We start from the raw sequence: 23810 nt of genomic DNA on the forward strand, positions 1-23810 counted from the left end.
TACAGGACCTTGGTGAGACCACATTTGGAATATTGTGTGCAGTTCTGGTCACCTCACAATAAGAAGGATGTGGAAGCGCTGGAAAGAGTGCAGAGGAGATTTACCAGGATGCTGCCTGGTTTGGAGGGTAGGTCTTATGAGGAAAGGTTGAGGGAGCTCGGGCTGTTCTCTCTGGAGCGGAGGAGGCTGAGGGGAGACTTAATAGAGGTTTATAAAATGATGAAGGGGATAGATAGAGTGAACGTTCAAAGACTATTTCCTCGGGTGGATGGAGCTATTACAAGGGGCCATAACTATAGGGTTCGTGGTGGGAGATACAGGAAGGATATCAGAGGTAGGTTCTTTACGCAGAGAGTGGTTGGGGTGTGGAATGGACTGCCTGCAGTGATAGTGGAGTCAGACACTTTAGGAACATTTAAGCGGTTATTGGATAGGCACATGGAGCACACCAGGATGATAGGGAGTGGGATAGCTTGATCTTGGTTTCAGATAAAGCTCGGCACAACATCGTGGGCCGAAGGGCCTGTTCTGTGCTGTACTGTTCTATGTTCACCCTGTCTAATCCTCGGTTTCTCGAGCAGTGAATCCCGGTGCCTGGTTGGATTTTTATTCTCTCTCTAGGGCGGCACGGTAGCACAGTGGTTAGCACTGCTGCTTCACAGCTCCAGGGTCCCGGGTTCGATTCCCAGCTCGGGTCACTGTCTGTGTGGAGTTTGCACATTCTCCTCGTGTCTGCGTGGGTTTCCTCCCACAGTCCAAAGATGTGTGGGTTAGGTTGATTGGCCAGGTTAAAAATTGTCCCTGAGATGTGTAGTTAGAGGGATTAGCGGGTAAAATATGTGGGGGTAGGGCCTGGGTGGGATTGTGGTCGGTGCAGACTCGATGGGCCGAATGGCCTCCTTCTGCACTGTAGGGTTTCTATGTTTCATCTAAGGTTATATTTAACCTGTCTCGTCAACTTCTAGTGATTTGTGTATCTATGACCCCAGATTCTTCTGTCCCCCTCCCCCTCCCCCTCCCCTTCCCGAGATACACTTCTTCACCCGGTCTGTGCCCTTTGCTCGTGTCCCTCCCAGTGTGCACTCCCTCGCACTTATCTCTGTTCCAAGTTCATTTGCTGATTACACACCCATCTTGCACGCGATGAACTTCACCGTTTCCGGTTATGTCAGTGTTTACCATCGAAGCTTCTGCCTGTAAATCATTGCCTGGAATGGTGAGGTCATTCCACGCACTCCGCGGTGAATTCCTGACCTTTCCCCGCCCCCTTCCCATACTTGGAAATGCTCGCAGGACCAATACACTGGACCATCTCAATTTCATTTGATTTATTATTGTCACGTGCATTGGGATGCAGTGAAAAGTATTGTTTCTTGCGCGCTATACGGGCAAAGCATACCGTTCATAGAGATGACGTGGAGATGCCGGCGTTGGCCTGGGGTGGGGCACAGTACGAAGTCTCCCAACACCAGGTTAAAGTCCAGCAGGTTTATTTGGTAGCACGAGCTTTCGGAGCGCTGCTCCTTCATCAGGTGAGTGGAGAGTTGGGTTCACAAACGCGGCGTATGATAGACACAGACTCAATTTACAAGTTAATGGTTGGAATGCGAGTCTTTCCAGGTGCGGCCTTCACGACACACGACAACGCAGAATTGCCGAGCAGAGACTGATCGCCAAGTTCCGCGGCACGGTAGCACAGTGGTTAGCACTGCTGCTTCACAGCTCCAGAATCCTGGGTTCGATTCCCGGCTCGGGTCACTGTCTGTGTGGAGTTTGCACATTCTCCTCGTGTCTGCGTGGGTTTCCTCCGGGTGCTCCGGTTTCCTCCCACAGTCCAAAGATGTGCGGGTTAGGTTGATTGGCCAGGTTAAAAAATTGCCCCTTAGAGTCCTGGGATGTGTAGGTTAGAGGGATTAGCAGGTAAAATATGTGGGGATAGGGCCTGGGTGGGATAGTGGTCGGTGCAGACTCGATGGGCCGAATGGCCTCCTTCTGCACTGTAGGGTTTCTATGATTCTATTTCTATGATTTCTATGAGGACGGCCTCACCCGGGATCTTGGGTTCATGTCACACTATCTGTAACCCCCACGACTTGCCTCCTGGACTTGCAGAATCTCACTGGCTGTCCTGTCTGGAGACAATACACATCTCTTTAACCTGTGCTTAACCCTCTCTCCACTCACATTGTCTGTACCTTTAAGACTTGATTACCTGTAAAGACTCGCATTCCAACCATTATCTTGTAATTGAGTTTGTGTCTATATACGCCCTGTTTGTGAACAGAACTCCCACTCACCTGATGAAGGAGCAGCGCTCCGAAAGCTCGAGCTATCAAATAAGCCTGTTGGACTTTAACCTGGTGTTGAGAGACTTCTTACTGTTCATAGAGAAGGAAAGGAGAGGGTGCAGAATGTAGTGTTACAGTCATAGCTAGGGTAGAAACATAGAAGATAGGAGCAAGAGGAGGCCATTCGGCCCTTCGAACCTGCTCCCCCATTCATCACCATCACGGCTGATCATCCAACTCAATAGCCTCATCCTGCTTTCTCCCCATAACCTTTGATCCCGTTCGCCCCCCAGTGCTATATCCAGCCGCCTCTTGAATACATTCAATGTTTTGGCATCAACTACTTCCTGTGGTAATGAATTCCACAGGCTCACCGGGTGAAGAAATGTCTCCTCATCTCCGTCCTAAATGGTCTACCCTGAATCCTCAGACTGTGACCCCTGGTTCTGGACTCCCCCCACCATCGGGAACATCCTCCCTGCATCCACCCTGTCTGGTCCTGTTAGAATTTTATAAGTCTCTATGAGATTCCCCCCTCATTCGTCTGAATTCCAGTGAAAACAATCCTAACCTCGTCAACCTCTCCTCATACATCAGTCCCACCATCCCCGGAATCAGCCTGGTAAACCTTCGCTGCACTCCCTCGAGAGCAAGAACATCCTTCCTCAGAAAAGGAGACCAAAACTGCACACAATACTCTAGGTGTGGCCTCACCAAGGCCCTGTGTAATTGCAACAACACATCCCTGCTCCTGTACTCGAAACCTCTCGCAATGAAGGCCAACAAGCCATTTGCCTTCTTTGGTGTAGAGAAAGATCAGCTTAATATAAGGTAGATCCATTCAAAAGTCGGACGACAGCAAGGAAGAAGCTGTCCTTGAGTCACTAACTCTCTTCTTCCCCTTGAGTGTTAGTTGGCAACTTCTGAAAGTGAAGACAGAGGTGTTGAAACTTTGTGACCATTAATTACACGCTATTTATAGCGGTGAAGCGGGCCATTCGGCCCATCTGATCCGTGCTGGTCTTTCACAGTGAAGGTAAAGTCGCCACAGTCCCAGATGACCATCGGCTGCTCTCTCTCCCCTCTCCCAGGGGCTTCTTGAGTAACCTCAGCCAGTACGGAAATTGAACCCTCCACTGTTGGTGTCACTCTGCATCACAGACCAGCTGTCCAGCCAACTCAGCTAAACTGACTCCAAGCAAAGTCTCCCCCCACCCTCTCCCCATCTCGGCCTATCAGCATTAGGTGGCACAGTGCTTAGCACTGCTGCTTCACAGCGCTAGGGACCTGGGTTCGATTCCAGCTTTGGGTGACTGTGTGGAGTTTGCACGTTCTCCCCGTGTCTGCGTGGGTTTCCTCCGGGTGCTCTGGGTTTTTGCCAAACAGTCTGAAAGATGTGCATATTAGGGGGATTGGCCATGCTAAATTGCCCCTTAGTGTCCAAAGATGTGCGGGTTAGGTGGATTGGCCGTGCTAAATTGCCCCTTAGTGTCCAAAGATGTGCAGGTTAGGTGGATTGGCCATGCTAAATTGCCCCTTAGTGTGCAAAGATGTGCGGGTTAGGTGGATTGGCCATGCTAAATTGCCCCTTAGTGTCCAAAGATGTGCAGGTTAGGTGGATTGGCCGTGCTAAATTGCCCCTTAGTGTCCAAAGATGTGCAGATTGGATGGATTGGCTGTGCTAAATTGCCCCTTAGTGTCCAAAGATGTGCGGGTTAGGTGGATTGGCCATGCTAAATTGCCCCTTAGTGTCCAAAGATGTGTCGATTAAGGGGATTAGTGGAGTAAATACGTGGATTATGGGGAAAGGACAAGGGGTGGGACTGGCTAAAATGTTCTATTGGAGAGTCGGTGCTGAATGGCCTCCTTCTGCAGGCTAGGGATTCTATGATTCCAGATCATTCTATTCCTTTCTCCCTCGTGTTTTTATCCAGCATCTCCCTTCAATACATTTTTAAAATTCATTCCTGGGACATGGGCGTCGCCGGCTGGGCCAACATTTATTGCCCATCCCTCGCTGCCCTTGGAGGGCAGTTGAGAGTCAACCACATTGGCTGTGGCTCTGGAGTCACATGTAGGCCAGACCGGGGTAAGGACGGCAGATTTCCTTCCCAAAGGGAACCAGATGGGTTTTTCCAACAATCGACAATGGGTCATCAGTAGATTCTTAATTCCAGATATTTTTTCATTGAATTCAAATTCCACCATCTGCCGTGGCGGGATTCGAACCCGGGTCTTCGGAGGCAAAAGTCTCTTCACCAAAATCCCTTTATTTCCAATTCCAACAGCAGTACACAGAGTGCTCTCAGTCAGCAGTCTACCCTTGGGAGTGCCAGAGGAACTGACAGTCCCAGTTAAATACAAGGAAAAGACTCCCTGATTGTCCCATCAATTGGCCCCGTAATCAGAGAGTTCATGTTCCAATTGGCCAACCTCGATGGCCTGATTGAAGTCATTACAGTTCCCAGAACATTAGCTGAGTTTCTGGATTAATACCACACGGCGTGTCGCCTTCCTCTCGTCTACGCTATTCACCCAACCACCTCCCTGTGGCTAGTGAGGTCCACATTCTCCGCACCGTCTGAGTAAAGAGGGTCCCCAGGTCCTTACTGCTCAGGTCATTACCGCGCGGGTCATTACCGCGCGGGTCAGTACCGCGCGGGTCAGTACCGTGCTGCCCTTCATCTGGTTTAAAATGCTTGAACGCGGTAAAATGAGGATTAATTTGCAATGCTGTTGATGGCAGCACCACACGCAAGCCCAAGGCCAGATTCTTCCACAACCGCACCTTTGTTAATATTGACCGTAAACACACGCTGCTGGTCTGTTCGAGCCTGGGCGAGGCCACAGCTGGAATGTTCAGAAAAACCGCTCTCTGAATGGACGCTGGTGCATCCCAGGATCAGCAGGGGGGACCGGTTCACTATTTCGGTACCCGCTTCCGACTGCTTTCCGTGAGTAAGCAGTGTCTTGTTTCCGGGCTCCACTCCAGGCGAACAAGTCTATTGTCATGGAGTCACAGAGGTTTACAGCATGGAAACAGGCCCTTCGGCCCAACTTGTCCAAAGTGGAACTGATCCACTATCAGATCAGCCATGATCTTATTGAATGGCGGGGCAGGCTCGAGGGGCTAGATGGCCCACTCCTGCTCCTATTTCTTATGTTCTTATGTCTGATTTGATTTATTATTATCACATGTACTGGGACACAGTGAAAAGTATTGTTTCTTGCACGCTGTACAGGCAAAGCATACCGTTCATAGAGTACATAGATTTAATTTATTATTGTCACATGTACTGGGACACAGTGAAAAGTATTGTTTCTTGCACGCTGTACAGGCAAAGCATACCATTCATAGAGTACATTGATTTGATTTATTATTGTCACATGTACTGGGATGCAGTGAAAAGTATTGTTTCTTGCGCGCTATACAGACAAAGCATACCGTTCATAGAGTACATAGATTTGATTTATTATTGTCACACGTACTGGGACACAGTGAAAAGTATTGTTTCTTGCGCGCTATACAGACAAAGCATACCATTCATAGAGAAGGAAAGGAGAGGGTGCAGAATGTAGTGTTACAGTCATAGCTAGGGTGTAGAGAAAGATCAACTTAATGCGAGGTAGGTCCATTCAAAAGTCTTACGGCAGCAGGGAAGAAGCTGTTTCAGAGTCGGTTGGTACGTGACCTCAGACTTTCGTATCTTTTTCCTGACGGAAGAAGGTGGAAGAGAGAATGTCCGGGGTGCGTGGGGTCCTTGATTATGCTGGCTGCTTTTCCCCGAGGCAGCGGGAAGTGTAGACAGAGTCAATGGATGGGAGGCTGGTTTGCGTGATGGATTGGGCTACATTCACAACCCTTTGTAGTTTCTTGCGGTCTTGGGCAGAGCAGGAGCCAGACCAAGCTGTGATACAACCAGAAAGAATGCTTTCTATGGGGCATCTGTAAATGTTGGTGAGAGTCGTAGCGGACATGCCAAATTTCCTTAGTCTTCTGAGAAAGTAGAAGCGTTGGTGGGGCTTTCTTAACTATTGTAGGAATTGGAGGAGGTTACAGAGATAGGGAGGGGGTGTAGGGACTGGAGGAGGTTACAGAGATAGGGAGGGGGTGTAGGGGCTGGAGGAGGTTACAGGGATAGGGAGGGGGTGTAGGGGCTGGAGGAGGTTACAGAGATAGGGAGGGGGTGTAGGGACTGGAGGAGGTTACAGAGATAGGGAGGGGTGTAGGGACTGGAGGAGGTTACAGAGATGGGGAGGGGGTGTAGGGACTGGAGGAGGTTACAGGGATAGGGAGGGGGTGTAGGGGTTGGAGGAGGTTACAGAGATAGGGAGGGGGTGTAGGGACTGGAGGAGGTTACAGAGATAGGGAGGGGTGTAGGGACTGGAGGAGGTTACAGGGATAGGGAGGGGGTGCAGGGGGCTGGAGGGGGTTACAGAGATAGGGAGGGGGTGGAGGGGGCTGGAGGAGGTTACAGAGATAGGGAGGGGTGTACGGGGCTGGAGGAGGTTACAGAGATAGGGAGGGGTGTAGGGACTGGAGGAGGTTACAGAGATAGGGAGGGGGTGTTGGGGCTGGAGAGGGTTACAGAGATAGGGAGGGGGTGTAGGAGCTGGAAGAGGTTACAGAGATAGGGAGGGGGAGTAGGGGTTCTGGAGGAGGTTACAGAGATAGGAAGGGGAGGTGTCGGGGCTGGAGGGGGTTACAGAGATAGGAAGGGGAGGTAGGGGGCTGGAGGGGGTTACAGAGATAGGGAGGGGGTGTAGGGGGCTGGAAGAGGTTACGGAGATAGGGAGGGAGTGTAGGGGGCTGGAGGAGGTTACAGAGATAGGGAGGGAGTGTAGGGGGCTGGAGGAGGTTACAGAGATAGGGAGGGGAGTGTAGGGGGCTGGAGGGGGTTACAGAGATAGGGAGGGGGTGTAGGGGCCTGGAGGAGGTTACGGAGATAGGGAGGGGGTGTAGGGGTTGGAGGAGGTTACAGAGATAGGGAGGGGTGTACGGGGCTGGAGGAGGTTACAGAAATAGGGAGGGGGTGTAGGGGCTGGAGGAGGTTACAGAGATAGGGAGGGGGTGTAGGGGCTGGAGGAGGTTACAGAGATAGGGAGGGGGTGTAGAGGTTGGAGGAGGTTACAGAGATAGGGAGGGGGTGTAGGGGCTGGAGGAGGTTACAGAGATAGGGGGAGGGGATGTAGGGGCTGGAGGCGGTTACGGAGATTGGGAGGAGGTGTCGGGGCTGGAGGAGGTTACAGAAATTGGGAGGGGGGTGCGGCTGTGGAGGGATTTGAAAACTCGGGTGATAATTTTAAAATCGGGACATTGCCAGATCAGAAGCCAAGGTAAGTTAGCGAGTTGAGGGGGTGAACGGGAGGGAAAGTGAGGCACCGAGTGGAGAGGGCGAGGTGACGAGTTGGGGGGCGAGGCAGTGAGTTGGGGGGCGAGGCAGTGAGTCGGGGGGCAAGGCAGCGAGTCGGGGGGTGAACAGGGGCAGCACAGAGAGGGGGGTCTGGAATGGGCTGTGAGTTCGGCCACGGGGCAGTCGGGTTTTTGAAGATTCCAGGTATGGTGCAAGGTGAAAGGTCCCTCTCCGGGGCTGTGAAAGATGTGGAAGACGCACCAGGATGAAGTAACCAGCAGTGTGCAGATTAACTAGTGGGTGAGAGTCGGACTGGAGACTTTGAAATGTGGAGAAAGGTGATTGGGAACCGCGTGGAGCACTGGTGCTTCCTGAGTCACTGGGACAGTGAACGTATCAGGGCAAGGAACTGGAGATGGGTGGAAGGACAACCTTCCCTCGGGATAAAACACTGGGGTACTGTCCCGGAGTGGGCTCCACGCAGCCTGAAATAAACAGGACACGATGGGCTCCAGCGGCTTATTAAACCTCTCGGGTAATATGACAGGCCTGTCCTCTTTAGCTGGTTGTCTTTAACTCCCTCACTTACCACCCCCTCTCCCCCCTTTCTATTCCCATCAGGCCGTCCTGGACAAACCAGCCACTGATACCACAGCAGCGAAAACCGTATCGGACCAGAAGAATGTCGGCACGGTACGTTTTTACAGCGTCCTTTGCGTATCCGACCATGGGAATAGGAGCAGGAGTAGGCCATTCGGCCCCTCGGGATTGCTACGCCAGTCACTACTATCATGGCTGAAGACATTGAACCCTTTGTCCTCTCTTACGTGCCAAAGTGTGTAAAATCATCAGGGCACCGTTCCAAAACAAGAGCACGAGAGTTCTTCCTGATCTCCTGGGCCAGTACTTATCATAGGATCCCTACAGTGCAGAAGGAGGCCACTCGGCCCATCGAGTCTGCACCGACCAGGCTGAGGGGTGATCTTATAGAGGTCCATAAAATAATGAGGGGCACAGATCAGCCGGATAGTCAATATCTTTTCCCAAAGGTAGGGGAGTCTAAAACTAGAGGGCATAGGTTTAAGGGGAGAGGGGAGAGATACAAAAGGGTCCAGAGGGGCAATTCTTTCACATAGAGGGTGGTGAGTGTCTGGAACAAGCTGCCAGAGATAGTAGTAGAGGCGGGTACAATTTTGCCTTTTAAAAAGCGTTTAGACAGTTCTATGGGTACGATGGGTATAGAGGGATATGGGCCAAACGCGGGCAATTGGGATTATCTTAGGGGTTTAAAAAAAAAAGGGCGGCATGGACAAGTTGGGCCGAAGGGCCTGTTTCCATGCTGGAAACCTCTATAACTCTATGACCAAAATTCCACCCAGGCCCTATTCCCGTAACCCCACACATTTACCCAAGCTCGTCCCCCTGACACTAAGGGGCAATTTAGCACGGCCAATCAACCTAACCCACTCATCTTTGGAGTGTGGGAGGAAACCGGAGGTAACCCACGTGGGCACAGGGAGAATGTACAGACTCCACACAGATAGTCACCCGAGGCCGGAATTGAACCCGGGTCCCTGGCGCTGTGAGGGCAGCAGTGCCAACCCACCGTGCCGCCCTTCAATCCTTTATCCTTCAATCGGCCCGTTAAAAGAACATTGTTCGGTGATTGTCACATGGTTATTTGTGGGATCTTTCTGTGCGCGCCTTGGCGGCAGTGTCTCCCTCGTCACAAGAGTGGCTGTTCGTCACAAGTGCTCAATTGGCCCGTGAATAGTATTGAGAACCTCAATGTAGACCTTCCTCTCTCTGAAGTCTGGAGACTGGGATTTTGCCAGGAACTCGGTCTCTTCGTCCGGGGACCGCTGTTCGAAAGTAGATCTTTCTCTGGGGACTGAACGTAAGAACATAAGAAATAGGAGCAGGAGTAGGCCATCTCGCCCCTCGAGCCTGCCCCGCCATTCAACAAGATCATGGCTGATCTGAAGTGGATCAGTTCCACTTACCCGCCTGATCCCTATAACCCCTAATTCCCTTACCGATCAGGAATCCATCTATCCGTGATTTAAACATATTCATCGAGGTAGCCTCCACCATTTCAGTGGGCAGAGAATTCCAGAGATTCACCACCCTCTGAGAGAAGAAGTTCCTCCTCAACTCTGTCCTAAACTGACCCCCCTTTATTTTGAGGCTGTGCCCTCTAGTTCTAGCTTCCTTTCTAAGTGGAAAGAATCTCTCCATCTCTACCCTATCCCGAGCCCCTTCATTATCTTATAGGATGTGGAAGCGCTGGAAAGAGTGCAGAGGAGATTTACCAGGATGCTGCCTGGTTTGGAGGGTAGGTCTTATGAGGAAAGGTTGAGGGAGCTAGGGCTGTTCTCTCTGGAGAGGAGGAGGCTGAGGGGAGACTTCATGGAGGTTTATAAAATGATGAAGGGGATAGATAGAGTGAACGTTCAAAGACTATTTCCTCGGGTGGATGGAGCTATTACAAGGGGGTATAACTATAGGGTTCGTGGTGGGAGATACAGGAAGGATATCAGAGGTAGGTTCTTTACGCAGAGAGTGGTTGGGGTGTGGAATGGACTGCCTGCAGTGATAGTGGAGTCAGACACTTTAGGAACATTTAAGCGGTTATTGGATAGGCACATGGAGCACACCAGGATGATAGGGAGTGGGATAGCTTGATCTTGGTTTCAGATAAAGCTCGGCACAACATCGTGGGCCGAAGGGCCTGTTCTGTGCTGTACTGTTCTATGTTCTATGTTTCTATAAGATCCCCCCTCAGCCTTCTAAATTCCAACGAGTACAAACCCAATCTGCTCAGTCTCTGTGTGGGAGCCAGAAGACGGGTGTCTTTCTGTACCTGTCCAGAGGGGTTGAAACCTGGAAATCTATCGTCCACAAGAGCTTAAATTATTTTTGGTGCTAATTGGTCCTGAAGAAGGATATGGGAATGGAGGGATACGGTCCCCGGAAGGGGTAGGGGGTTTTAGTTCAGGCGGGGGGGGGGGCAGCATGGTCGGTGCAGGCGTGGAGGGCCGAAGGGCCTGTTCCTGCGCTGTAATTCCCTTTGTTCTTTGTCCTGTGAACGTGGCGGAGGACGAGGTCGGCTGATGCTTTTCTTTTTCCACCCGGTCGTTGCAGGAATCCAAGTCCTTCGCTGTGAACGTCTTTCGGGGTCAGATCCAGACTGCGCAGGTGTTCCCCTTCCCCTCCGGTACGTCCGAGGATCCTTCCTTAACCAGGGCGCGGCTGTAAAACACAACCTCGCCGTTATTCCGCGGCTAACCAAGCGTTGTGGGCGTTGGTCCAGCCGCGGGTTCCGCACCTCTGAGAGGAGATGATGGCCGCAGAGGGAGGGCAGCTCAGATTGGCCAGAACGGAGGGTGTTGTGGCTACGCGGGGAGATTGAATAAACTGGGATTGTTCTCCCTGGAAAGACGGAGGCTGAGGGGGCGACCCGATAGAAGTTTATAAAATTATGAGGGGTGTGGGTAGGGTGAAGAGTTGGAAGCTTTTTCCCCAGGGGCAGAAATGCCAATTACAGGGGGCACAAGTTCAGGATAAGGGGGGAAAGGTTCAGTGGGGATGTGTGGGGGGGGAGTGTTTCACACAGAGGGTGGTGGGGGCCTGGAATGCGCTGCCAAGTGAGGGGGTTGGGGCAGATACGTTAGCCACAAGACTTATCTGGATAGGCACATGAACAGAGAGATACAGGCGGCTGGTCTGGATAGGACAACATGATCGGCGCAGGCTTGGTGGGCCGAAGGGCCTGTACCTGTGCTGTACTGTTCTTTGTGGGGGGCACTGTGGGTTAGCACTGCTGCCTCACAGCGCCAGGGACCCGGGTTCACTGTGTGGAGTCTGCGCGTTCTCCCCGTGTCTGTGTGGGTTTCCCTCCGGGTGTCCCGGTTCTCTCCCCCCCCCCCCCCCCCCCCCCCACAGTCCAGAGATGTGCGGGTTAGGTGGATTGGCCGTGCTAAAATTGACTCTTAGTGTCAGGGGGATTAGCAGGGTAAATGCGTGGGGTTACGGGGATAGGGTCTGGGTGGGATTGTGGTCGGTGCAGACTCAATGGGCCGAATGGCCTCCTTCTGCACTGTAGGGATTCTGTGAATGACAGTGAGGTGAAAGGGTTAAAATACGATGACAGCTAATCCAGACCAGGCTTGTAATCTGCCCGCCGCCGCCGAGTGTAGAAGATTAAGGGGTGATCTAATCGAGGGGTTTGATCGAAATTTTATCTGTTTAGGGCGCTGGAGGAGGTTCCAGAGGTAGGGAGGGCGTGTAGGGGAGCTGGAGGAGGTTCCAGAGGTAGGGAGGGCGTGTAGGGGGCTGGAGAAGGTTCCAGAGGTAGGGAGGGCGTGTAGGGGGCTGGAGAAGGTTCCAGAGGTAGGGAGGGCGTGTAGGGGGCTGGAGAAGGTTCCAGAGGTAGGGAGGGCGTGTAGGGGAGCTGGAGGAGGTTCCAGAGGTAGGGAGGGCGTGTAGGGGGCTGGAGAAGGTTCCAGAGGTAGGGAGGGCGTGTAGGGGCTGGAGAAGGTTCCAGAGGTAGGGAGGGCGTGTAGGGGGCTGGAGGAGGTTCCAGAGGTAGGGAGGGCGTGTAGGGGAGCTGGAGGAGGTTCCAGAGGTAGGGAGGGCGTGTAGGGGAGCTGGAGCGCCCTAAATCCCCTCTCTATCTCTGTAACCTCCTCCAGCCCCCTACACCCCCTCCCTATCTCTGTAACCTCCTCCAGCCCCCTACACCGCCTCTCTATCTCTGTTTAAAATGAGATAGAACATAGAAAAGCTACAGCACAAACAGGCCCTTCGGCCCACAAGTTGCGCCGAACAATTTCCTTACCTTCTAGGCTCATCTATAACCCTCTATCTTACTAACCTCCATGAACCTATCCAAAAGTCTCTTAAAAGAATCAATCGAATCCACCTCCACCACCACTGCCGGCAGCTGATTCCACGCACCCACCACCCTCTGAGTGAAAAACTTACCCCTAACATCTCCTCTGTACCTACTCCCCAGCACCCTAAACCTGTGACCTCTCGTGACAACCATTTCAGCCCTGGGTAAAAGCCTCTGAGAATCCACTCTATCAATACCCCCTCAACATCTTATACACCTCTATCAGGTCACCTCTCATCCTTCGCCTCTCCAAGGAGAAAAGACCTAGCTCTCTCAACCTATCCTCATAACGCATGCCACCCAATCCAGGCAACATCCTTGTAAATCTCCTCTGCACCCGTTCTATGGCTTCCACATCTTTTCTGTAATGAGGCGACCAGAACTGGGCACAGTACTCCAGGTGGGGTCTGACCAGGGTCCTATACAGCTGCAGCATTATCTCCCGATTTCTAAACTCAATTCCTCTATTGATGAAGGCCAGTATTCCATACGCCTTCTTAACCACAGCCTCCACCTGCGACGCCGCTTTGAGCGTCCTATGAACCCGGACCCCAAGATCCCTCCCAAGATGAAACGAGAAAACTTTTACAATTAAAGAACAAAGAACAATACAGCACAGGAACAGGCCCTTCGGCCCTCCAAGCCCGTGCCGCTCCCTGGTCCAAACTAGACCATTCTTTTGTATCCCTCCATTCCCACTCCGTTCATGTGGCTGTCTAGATAAGTCTTAAACGTTCCCAGTGTGTCCGCCTCCACCACCTTGCCCGGCAGCGCATTCCAGGCCCCCGCCACCCTCTGTGTAAAATACGTCCTTCTGATATCCGTGTTAAACCAACCCCCTCCCCCCTCACCTTGAACCTATGACCCCTCGTGAACGTCACCACCGACCTGGGGAAAAGCTTCCCACCGTTCACCCTATCTATGCCTTTCATAATTTTATACACCTCTATTAGGTCACTCCTCATCCTCCGTCTTTCCAGTGAGAACAACCCCAGTTTACCCAATCTCTCCTCATAACTAAGCCCTTCCATACCAGGCTACATCCTGGTAAACCTCCTCTGCACTCTCTCTAAAGCCTCCACGTCCTTCTGGTAGTGTGGCGACCAGAACTGGACGCAGTATTCCAAATGCAGCCAAACCAACGTTCTATACAACTGCAACATCAGACCCCAACTTTTATACTCTATGCCTCGTCCTATAAAGGCCAGCATACCATATGCCTTCTTCACCACCTTCTCCACCTGTGACGTCACGTTCAAGGATCTGTGGACTTGCACACCCAGGTCCCTCTGCGTATCTACACCCTTTATGGTTCTGCCATTTATCGTATAGCTCCCCCCTACGTTAGTTCTACCAAAATGCATCACTTCGCATTTATCTGGATTGAACTCCATCTGCCATTTCTTTGCCCAAATTTCCAGCCTATCTATATCCTTCTGTAGCCTCTGACAATGCTCCTCACTATCTGCAAGTCCAGCCATTTTCGTGTCGTCCGCAAACTTACTGATCACGGTGCTGAATAAAATATGGAGAATTGATAGACAGAAGGGAGGGAAATAAAGCGAAAACAGAACATGCTGGAAATTCTCAGCAGATCTGACAACAACTGTGGCGAGAGAATAGAGCTCGAGATGGGTCATCCAGACTCGAAACATTGGCTCTATTCTCTCTCTCTCCGCAGACGCTGTCAGACCTGCTCTGAATTTTCCAGCATTTTTCAGTCCTCGTTCCAGATTCCAGCATCCGCAGTACTTTTAGCTGTCATCTTTCAGGGTAAAATTAATTATCGATTGCTAAGCATAAATAAAAGCAGAATGTGAGCAGAGTGTAATAAAGAGCGTCCCTTTTCATTGGAAGGCAAAACTAACGGCGTTTGGTTGATGTGTGTGTTTGTACAGTTCTGAATGATGAACAGGAACAATTCCTCCGCGAGCTGGTGGGACCGGTCAGCAAGTTTTTCCAGGTAGGTTAACTCAGCCGGAGGGAGAGCTACCAGACACTCCCATATTCCTGTATCCCCCCACACCGCTGGACACTCCCATACTGCTGTATCCCTCACACCGCCGGACACTCCCAAACTCCTGTATCCCCCACACCGCCGGACACTCCCATACTCCTGTATCCCCCACACCGCCGGACACTCCCAAACTCCTGTATCCCCCACACCGCCAGACACTCCCATACTCCTGTATCCCCCACACCCACCAGACACTCCCATACTCCTGTATCCCCCACACCCACCAGACACTCCCATACTCCTGTATCCCCCACACCGCCAGACACTCCCATACTCCTGTATCCCCCACACCCACCAGACACTCCCATACTCCTGTATCCCCCACACCCACCAGACACTCCCATACTCCTGTATCCCCCACACCGCCAGACACACCCATACTCCTGTATCCCCCACACCGCCAGACACTCCCATACTCCTGTATCCCCCACACCCACCAGACACTCCCATACTCCTGTATCCCCCACACCGCCAGACACACCCATACTCCTGTATCCCCCACACCGCCAGACACTCCCAAACTCCTGTATCCCCCACACCCACCAGACACTCCCATACTCCTGTATCCCCCACACCCACCAGACACTCCCATACTCCTGTATCCCCCACACCCACCAGACACTCCCATACTCCTGTATCCCCCACACCCACCAGACACTCCCATACTCCTGTATCCCCCACACCCACCAGACACTCCCATACTCCTGTATCCCCCACACCCACCAGACACTCCCATACTCCTGTATCCCCCACACCCACCAGACACTCCCATACTCCTGTATCCCCCAACACCCACCAGACACTCCCATACTCCTGTATCCCCCAACACCCACCAGACACTGCCATACTCCTGTATCCCCCACACCCACCAGACACTCCCATACTCCTGTATACCCCACACCGCCGGACACTCCCAAACTCCTGTATCCCCCACACCCACCAGACACTCCCATACTCCTGTATCCCCCAACACCCACCAGACACTCCCATACTCCTGTATCCCCCACACCCACCAGACACTGCCATACTCCTGTATCCCCCACACCCACCAGACACTGCCATACTCCTGTATCCCCCAACACCCACCAGACACTCCCATACTCCTGTATCCCCCACACCCACCAGACACTGCCATACTCCTGTATCCCCCAACACCCACCAGACACTCCCACACTCCTGTATCCCCCACACCGCCAGACACACCCATACTCCTGTATCCCCCACACCACCAGACACTCCCATACTCCTGTATCCCCCACACCACCAGACACTCCCATACTCCTGTATCCCCCACACCCACCAGACACTCCCATACTCCTGTATCCCCCAACACCCACCAGACACTCCCATACTCCTGTATCCCCCACAACGCCAGACACTCCCATACTCCTGTATCCCCCACACCCACCAGACACTCCCATACTCCTGTATCCCCCACAACGCCAGACACTCCCATACTCCTGTATCCCCCACACCGCCAGACACTCCCATACTCCTGTATCCCCCACACCCACCAGACACTCCCACACTCCTGTATCCCCCACACCGCCAGACACACCCATACTCCTGTATCCCCCACACCCACCAGACACTCCCATACTCCTGTATCCCCCACACCGCCAGACACTCCCATACTCCTGTATCCCCCACACCCACCAGACACTCCCACACTCCTGTATCCCCCACACCGCCAGACACACCCATACTCCTGTATCCCCCACACCCACCAGACACTCCCATACTCCTGTATCTCCCACACCACAGCCAACATCACACACTCCCATTCCCCATCTCACTCAATCGCGCTCTCCCTCAAAAGCGGGGAGTAAGAGTTGACCATTCGGCCCATCAGTAAGATCACGGCTGATCTGCTGTGGCTTATCTCCACCTTCTTGCCCGTCCCCCGTCGTCCAAGACTCTCTCCTGTCGATCAAATCTCTCCAACTCCGTCTCTGTTATATTCAATGACCCAGCCTCTGGGGGAGTGGAGGGGGAGTGTGCCGGGGGGGCTAAGGGGGAAGGGGGGGGTGGTGGGGGCAGAGGGATGGGAGGGGTGGCGGGAGAGGGATGGGAGGGGGGAAGAGTGGTGGGAGGGGAGAGGGGCAGGAGGGAGGGGAAAGGGAGAGGGATGGGAGGAAGAGGGGGAGGGGAGAGGGGCGGGAAGAAGGGAGGGGTGGAGGGACAGAGAGGGGGTACGGGGAGGGGAGAGGGAAGAGAGGGGAGGGGGGAAGGGGAGGGGGTGTGGTGGGGGGAGGGAGGGGAAAGGGGGACAGAGAGATATGGAGATATGAGAGATATTGGGATACACGGAGATATGTTCAAATTTGAATCTTGAATCATCTATTCCCCCCACCTGCCCCCTTCATTTACAGGAGGTGAATGACCCCGCAGCCAACGACTCTCTGGAGAAAGTGGAGGACAGCACGATGGAGGGCCTGAAGGAGATGGGTGCGTTTGGCCTGCAGGTGCCCTCTGAGCTGGGGGGACTGGGACTCACTAACACACAGGTGAGCGGGACAGGGGGCACCTTGCGCAGGCGTCCACGTGACATTCTAACAAAGTTTATTGATTAGTGTCACCAGTAAGACTTAGATTAACACCGCAATGAAGTTACTGTGAAAATCCCTTAGTCGCCCACACTGCGGCTCCTGTTCGGGTAACACTGAGGGAGAATTTAGCACCCGAACCAGCACGTCTTTCAGACTGTGGGAGGAAACCGGAGCACCCGGAGGAAACCCACGCAGACACGGGGGAGAATGTGCAGACTCCGCACAGACAGTGACCCGAGGCCGGGAATCGAACCCGGGTCCCTGGCGCTGTGAGGCAGCGGCGCTAACCCACTGGACCACCGTGCCTGCCCCCGCCTCACTCAGGCAGGAGCACAGCCGGAGACCTGCCCCACACTGTGTGGTGCCCCTCACGATACAGTGCATGTACTTGGCAAGCCATGGGGAAAGATGTGTCCCCTCTGAGCAGTTAAGCTGTGTCTCTAATGGGATGAAACACTCTCCATTAGAGGGCACTAGTTCAACTCAACACTTATTTATATTTCTATGTGAAATACTTTGGCAGGATCTGCAATCGTGGATCTTCAGGCATAACAATAGCGTGTGCTCACAGTCCCGATGTGCTCACAGTCCACAGTCCAAAGATGTGCGGGTTAGGTTGATTGGCCATGCTAAAATTGCCCCTTAGTGTCCTGAGATGCGTAGGTTAGTGGGTAAAATATGTAGGGATATGGCCTGGGTGGGATTGTGGTCGGTGCAGACTCGATGGGCCGAATGGCCTCCTTCTGCACTGTAGGGTTTCTATGATTCTATGTTCGGTACTTACCATGCTCTGCACTCCCATCGCCGGGTACAAACTCTTCTCGAGAAGCTTTATAGTTCCATCTCTTTGATTTCCAGACACAATGCTGGAGGGACAGTGGACAACAGTCTGGTCATTTCTTTGCTGTCTCTCTGACCCATCGTGCTCAGTCCACCTTGTAGTGACCGGTGGCATGACTTGTCCCCTCGGACATTAGCCCTGGGTGGGAGTGCATGCAGGGGTTGAAGCTTATTTATTAGTGTCACAAGCATATATGACCTGGATGAGGAAGTGGAAGGATGGGTTGGTAAGTTTGCTGATGGCGCAAAGGTTGGAGGTGTTGTGGATAGTGTAGAGGGATGTCAGCAGTTGCAACGAGACATAGATAAGATGCAAGACTGGGCGGAGAAGTGGCAGATGGACTTCAACCCAGATAAGTGTGTGGTGGTTCATTTTGGCAGGTCGAATAGGATGGAAGAATATAATATTCAGGGTAAGACGCTTGGCAGTGTGGAAGAACAGAGGGATCTTGGGGTCCGGGTTCATAGGACGCTCAAAGCAGCGTCGCAGGTAGAGGCTGTGGTTAAGAATGTGTATGGAATACTGGCCTTCATCAATAGAGGAATTGAGTTCAGAAATCGGGAGATAACGCTGCAGCTATATAGGACCCTGATCAGACCCCACCTGGAGTACTGTGCCCAGTTCTGGTCGCCTCATTACAGAAAGGATGTGAAAGCCATAGAAAGGGTGCAGAGGAGATTTACAAGGATGTTGCCGGGATTAAGTGGTATGCCTTATGAGGATAGGTTGAGAGAGCTAGGTCTATTCTCCTTGGAGAGGCGAAGGATGAGAGGTGACCTGATAGAGGTGTATAAGATGTTGAGAGGTATTAATAGAGTGGATTCTCAGAGGCTTTTACCCAGGGCTGAAATGGTTGCCACAAGAGGTCACAGGTTTAGGGTGCTGGGGAGTAGGTACAGAGGAGATGTTTGTGGTAAGTTTTTCACTCAGAGGGTGGTGGGTGCGTGGAATCGGCTGCCGGTAGTGGTGGTGGAAGCGGATTCGATGGAGTCTTTTAAGAGACTTTTGGATAGGTTCACGGAAGTTGGTAAGAGGGTTATAGGTAAGCCTAGTAGGTAGGGACATGTTCGGCACAACTTGTGGGCCGAAGGGCCTGTTTGGGCTGTAGCTTTTCTATGTTCCAAGTAGGCTTGCCTTAACACTGCAATGAAGTGACTGTGAAAATCCCCTAGCCGCCACACTCCAGTGCCTGTTCGGGTAACACTGAGGGAGAATTTAGCACCGAACCAGCACGTCTTTCGGACTGTGGGAGGAAACCGGAGCACCCGGAGGAAACCCACACAGACACGGGGAGAACGTGCAGACTCCGCACAGACAGTGACCCGAGCCGGGAATCGAACCCGGGTCCCTGGCGCTGTGAGGCAGCAGCGCTAACCCACTGAGCCACCGTGGATTTGACCAGCACAGGCTTGATGGGCCGAAGGGCCTTTTACTGTGCTGTCGGCCTCCAATACTGAATTCACCTCAACTGTGTAGAATTCTGACATCAGTCTTCAGGAATGGTGACGAGGCCTTGGGCGAGGGTGGAGTGGAGATCTGATCCATACAATACCAGGGAAGAGACGTGCTGTCGAAGCTTTTTGAATTGCACCCATCAGGACAGATGCAAGAATGGCAAATTTCAAAGGGAGCAATGATGGCACAGCTGTTTCCTTTGTTTTGGCAGTACGCTCGGCTGGTCGAGATCGTGGGCATGCATGACCTGGGGGTGGGGATCACCCTCGGGGCTCATCAGTCCATTGGATTTAAAGGGATCCTTCTGTTTGGAAATGATGCCCAGAAGAAGAAGTACCTTCCTAAGCTCGCGACAGGTAGGCACCGTGGACACAGGGCAGGGGGACTGGCAGTCCATCAACTGGGGACGCAGGGGAACCCCAGGTCTGGAGACGGGAGTTCAAATGCAATTTATAATGAGTGTTTTCTCTCTCCACTGGGCAGAAAAGCATGTGGAAGTATCCAGGTCAGTGTAGAGGAAGCTTTACTCTGTATCTAACCCCATGCTGTACCTGTCGTGGGAGTGTTTGATGGGGACAGTGTAGAGGGAGCTTTACTCTGTATCTAACCCCGTGCTGTACCTGTCCTGGGAGTGTTTGATGGGGGACAGTATAGAGGAAGCTTTACTCTGCATCTAACCCCATGCTGTACCTGTCCTGGGAGTGTTTGATGGGGGACAGTGTAGAGGGAGGTCTACTCTGTATCTAACCCCGTGCTGTACCTGTCCTGGGAGTGTTTGATGAGGGACAGTGTAGAGGAAGCTTTACTCTGTATCTAACCCCATGCTGTACCTGTCCTGGGAGTGTTTGATGGGGGACAGTGTAGAGGGAGCTTTACTCTGTATCTAACCCCGTGCTGTACCTGTCCTGGGAGTGTTTGATGGGGGACAGTGTAGAGGGAGCTTTACTCTGTATCTAACTCCGTGCTGTCCCTGTCCTGGGAGTGTTTGATGGGGGATAGTGTAGAGGGAGCTTTACTCTGTATCTAACCCCGCGCTGTACCTGTCCTGGGAGAGTTTGATGGGGACAGTGTAGAGGGAGCTTTACTCTGTATCTAACCCCGTGCTGTACCTGTCCTGGGAGTGTTTGATGGGGACAGTGTAGAGGGAGCTTTACTCTGTATCTAACCCCGTGCTGTACCTGTCCTGGGAGTGTTTGATGGGGGACAGTGTAGAGGGAGCTTTACTCTGTATCTAACCCCGTGCTGTACCTGTCCTGGGAGTGTTTGATGGGGACAGTGTAGAGGGAGCCACACCCTGTTCCGCCAAAAATAAATCTATTCCATATGTTGCTATTCATGGCTCCCTGGGTAATACTGTCCTCTTCTGAGACAGAAGGTCATGGGATCGCGCCACACAAGTTCCAGGCAATGACCTTCTCCAACAAGAGAGAATCTAACCATTGGCCCTGGACACTCAATGCCATCACCATCACTGAATCTCCCACTGCCAACATCCTGGGGGTTACCATCACTGAATCCTCCCCACTATCAACATCCTGGGGGTTACCGTCACTGAATCTCCCCACCATCAACATCCTGGGGGATTACCATCACTGAATCCCCCACTATCAACATCCTGGGGGTTACCATCACTGAATCCTCCCCACTATTTACATCCTGGGGGTTACCATCACTGAATCCCCCACTGTCAACATCCCGGGGCCCTTCGGCCCTCCAAGCCTGCACCGACCATGCTGCCCGTCTTAACTAAAACCCCCTACCCTTCCGGGGACCATATCCCTCTATTCCCATCCTATTCATGTATTTGTCCAGACGCCCCTTAAAACTCACTACCGTATCCGCTTCCACTCCCTCCCCCGGCAACAAGTTCCAGGCACCCACCACCCTCTGTGTAAAAAACTTGCCTCGTACATCTCCTTTAAACCTTGCCCCTCGCACCTTAAACCTGTGCCCCCTAGTAATTGACTCTTCCACCCTGGGAAAAAGCTTCTGACTATCCACTCTGTCCATGCCTCTCATAATCTTGTAGACTTCTATCAGGTCTCCCCTCAACCTCCGTCGCTCCAGTGAGAACAAACCAAGTTTCTCCAACCTCTCCTCATAGCTGATGCCCTCCATACCAGGCAACATCCTGGTAAATCTTTTCTGTGCCCTCTCCAAAGCCTCCACCTCCTTCCGGTAGTGTGGCGACCAGAATTGAACACAATATTCCAAGTGCGGCCTAACTAAGGTTCTATAAAGCTGCAACATGACTTGCCAATTTTTAAACTCAATGCCCCGGCCGATGAAGGCAAGCATGCCGTATGCCTTCTTGACTACCTTCTCCACCTGCATTGCCACTTTCAGTGGCCTGTGTACCTGTACACCCAGATCCCTCTGCCTATCAATACTCTTAAGGGTTCTGCCATTTACTGTATATTAAATGCATATTTATTCTGCCAGGTGAAACCATTGCAGCCTTCTGCCTGACCGAGCCGGCCAGCGGCTCCGACGCTGCCTCCATCAAAACCACAGCCGTCAAGAGCAACTGCGGAAAATATTACACCCTCAACGGGGGCAAGATCTGGATCAGGTACGGGGCTCACCAGGCAGAGGGCTGAGTTGTGGTGAGATTCTTTACGCAGGAGGTGGGGGGATCCCTCCTCCCAGCCGCTCCAATTCATTTTCATAGAATCATAGAACCTACAGTGCAGAAGGAGGCCATTCGGCCCATCGAGTCTGCACCGACTCTCCAACAGAGCATCTTGCCCAGGCCATGTCCCCACAACCTCATGTATTTACCCTGCTAATCCCCTGAACCTACACATCCTTGGACACTAAGGGGTAATTTAGCATGGCCAATCCACCTAACCTACATATCTTTGGACACGAAGGGGCAATTTAGCACGGCCAATCCACCTAACCCGCACATCTTTGGACACTAAGGGGCAATTTAGCACGGACAATCCACCTAACCTGCACATCTTTGGACACTAAGGGGCAATTTAGCACGGCCAATCCACCTAACCTGCACATCTTTGGACACTAAGGGGCAATTTAGCACGGCCAATCCACCTAACCTGCACATGTTTGGATGCTATGGGACAATTTAACATGGCCAATCCACCTAACCTACACATCTTTGGACACTAAGGGGCAATTTAACATGGCCAATCCCCCTAACCTGCACATCTTTGGACACTAAGGGGCAATTTAACATGGCCAATCCCCCTAACCTGCACATGTTTGGATGCTATGGGACAATTTAACATGGCCAATCCACCTAACCTACACATCTTTGGACACTAAGGGGCAATTTAGCACGGCCAATCCCCCTAACCTGCACATCTTTGGACACTAAGGGGCAATTTAGCATGGCCAATCCACCTAACCTACACATCTTTGGACACTAAGGGGCAATTTAGCATGGCCAATCCACCTAACCTGCACATCTTTGGACACTAAGGGGCAATTTAGCACGGCCAATCCACCTAACCTACACATCTTTGGACACTAAGGGGCAATTTAGCATGGCCAATCCACCTAACCTACACATCTTTGGACACTAAGGGACAATTTAACATGGCCAATCCACCTAACCTACACATCTTTGGACACTAAGGGGCAATTTAACATGGCCAATCCCCCTAACCTGCACATCTTTGGACACTAAGGGGCAATTTAACATGGCCAATCCCCCTAACCTGCACATGTTTGGATGCTATGGGACAATTTAACATGGCCAATCCACCTAACCTACACATCTTTGGACACTAAGGGGCAATTTAGCACGGCCAATCCCCCTAACCTGCACATCTTTGGACACTAAGGGGCAATTTAGCATGGCCAATCCACCTAACCTACACATCTTTGGACACTAAGGGGCAATTTAGCATGGCCAATCCACCTAACCTGCACATCTTTGGACACTAAGGGGCAATTTAGCATGGCCAATCCACCTAACCTGCACATCTTTGGACACTAAGGGGCAATTTAGCATGGCCAACCCACCTAACCTACACATCTTTGGACACTAAGGGGCAATTTAGCATGGCGAGTCCACCTAACCCGCACATCTTTGGAGTGTGGGAGGAAACCGGAGCACCCGGAGGAAACCCACACAGACATGGGGAGAACGTGCAGACTCCAAGCAGTCACCCGAGGCCGGAATCGAACCCGGGTCCCTGGCGCTGTGAGGCAGCAGTGAGAGGGGAGAGATACAAAAGGGTCCAGAGGGTCAGTTTTTTCCACACAGAGGGTGGTGAGTGTCTGGAACGAGCTGCCAGAGGCAGTAGTAGAGGCGGGTACAATTTTGTCCTTTAAAAAGCGTTTAGATAGTTACATGGGTACGATGGGTATCGAGGGATATGGACCAAATGCGGGCAATTGGGATTAGTTTAGGGGTTTAAAAAAGGGCATGGACAAGTTGG

At 52.3% G+C, this 23810-nt stretch overlaps 1 protein-coding gene across 1 annotated transcript in view; it reads left to right on the top strand.

Moving 5' to 3' along the window:
- Positions 1 to 23810, top strand: part of LOC144481636 (very long-chain specific acyl-CoA dehydrogenase, mitochondrial-like) — a 77478-nt gene that overhangs the window by 2870 nt on the left and 50798 nt on the right. The window contains exons 2-8 of the mRNA XM_078200770.1: positions 1422 to 1450; positions 8264 to 8335; positions 10787 to 10859; positions 14438 to 14502; positions 16929 to 17063; positions 19613 to 19757; positions 21844 to 21973. Coding sequence (XP_078056896.1) covers positions 1422 to 1450; positions 8264 to 8335; positions 10787 to 10859; positions 14438 to 14502; positions 16929 to 17063; positions 19613 to 19757; positions 21844 to 21973 — 649 coding nt within the window. The remainder of the gene's footprint in view (positions 1 to 1421; positions 1451 to 8263; positions 8336 to 10786; positions 10860 to 14437; positions 14503 to 16928; positions 17064 to 19612; positions 19758 to 21843; positions 21974 to 23810) is intronic.

The sequence above is a fragment of the Mustelus asterias genome, chromosome 31 (assembly GCF_964213995.1).
Source record: "Mustelus asterias chromosome 31, sMusAst1.hap1.1, whole genome shotgun sequence".
Lineage (NCBI taxonomy): Eukaryota > Metazoa > Chordata > Chondrichthyes > Carcharhiniformes > Triakidae > Mustelus > Mustelus asterias.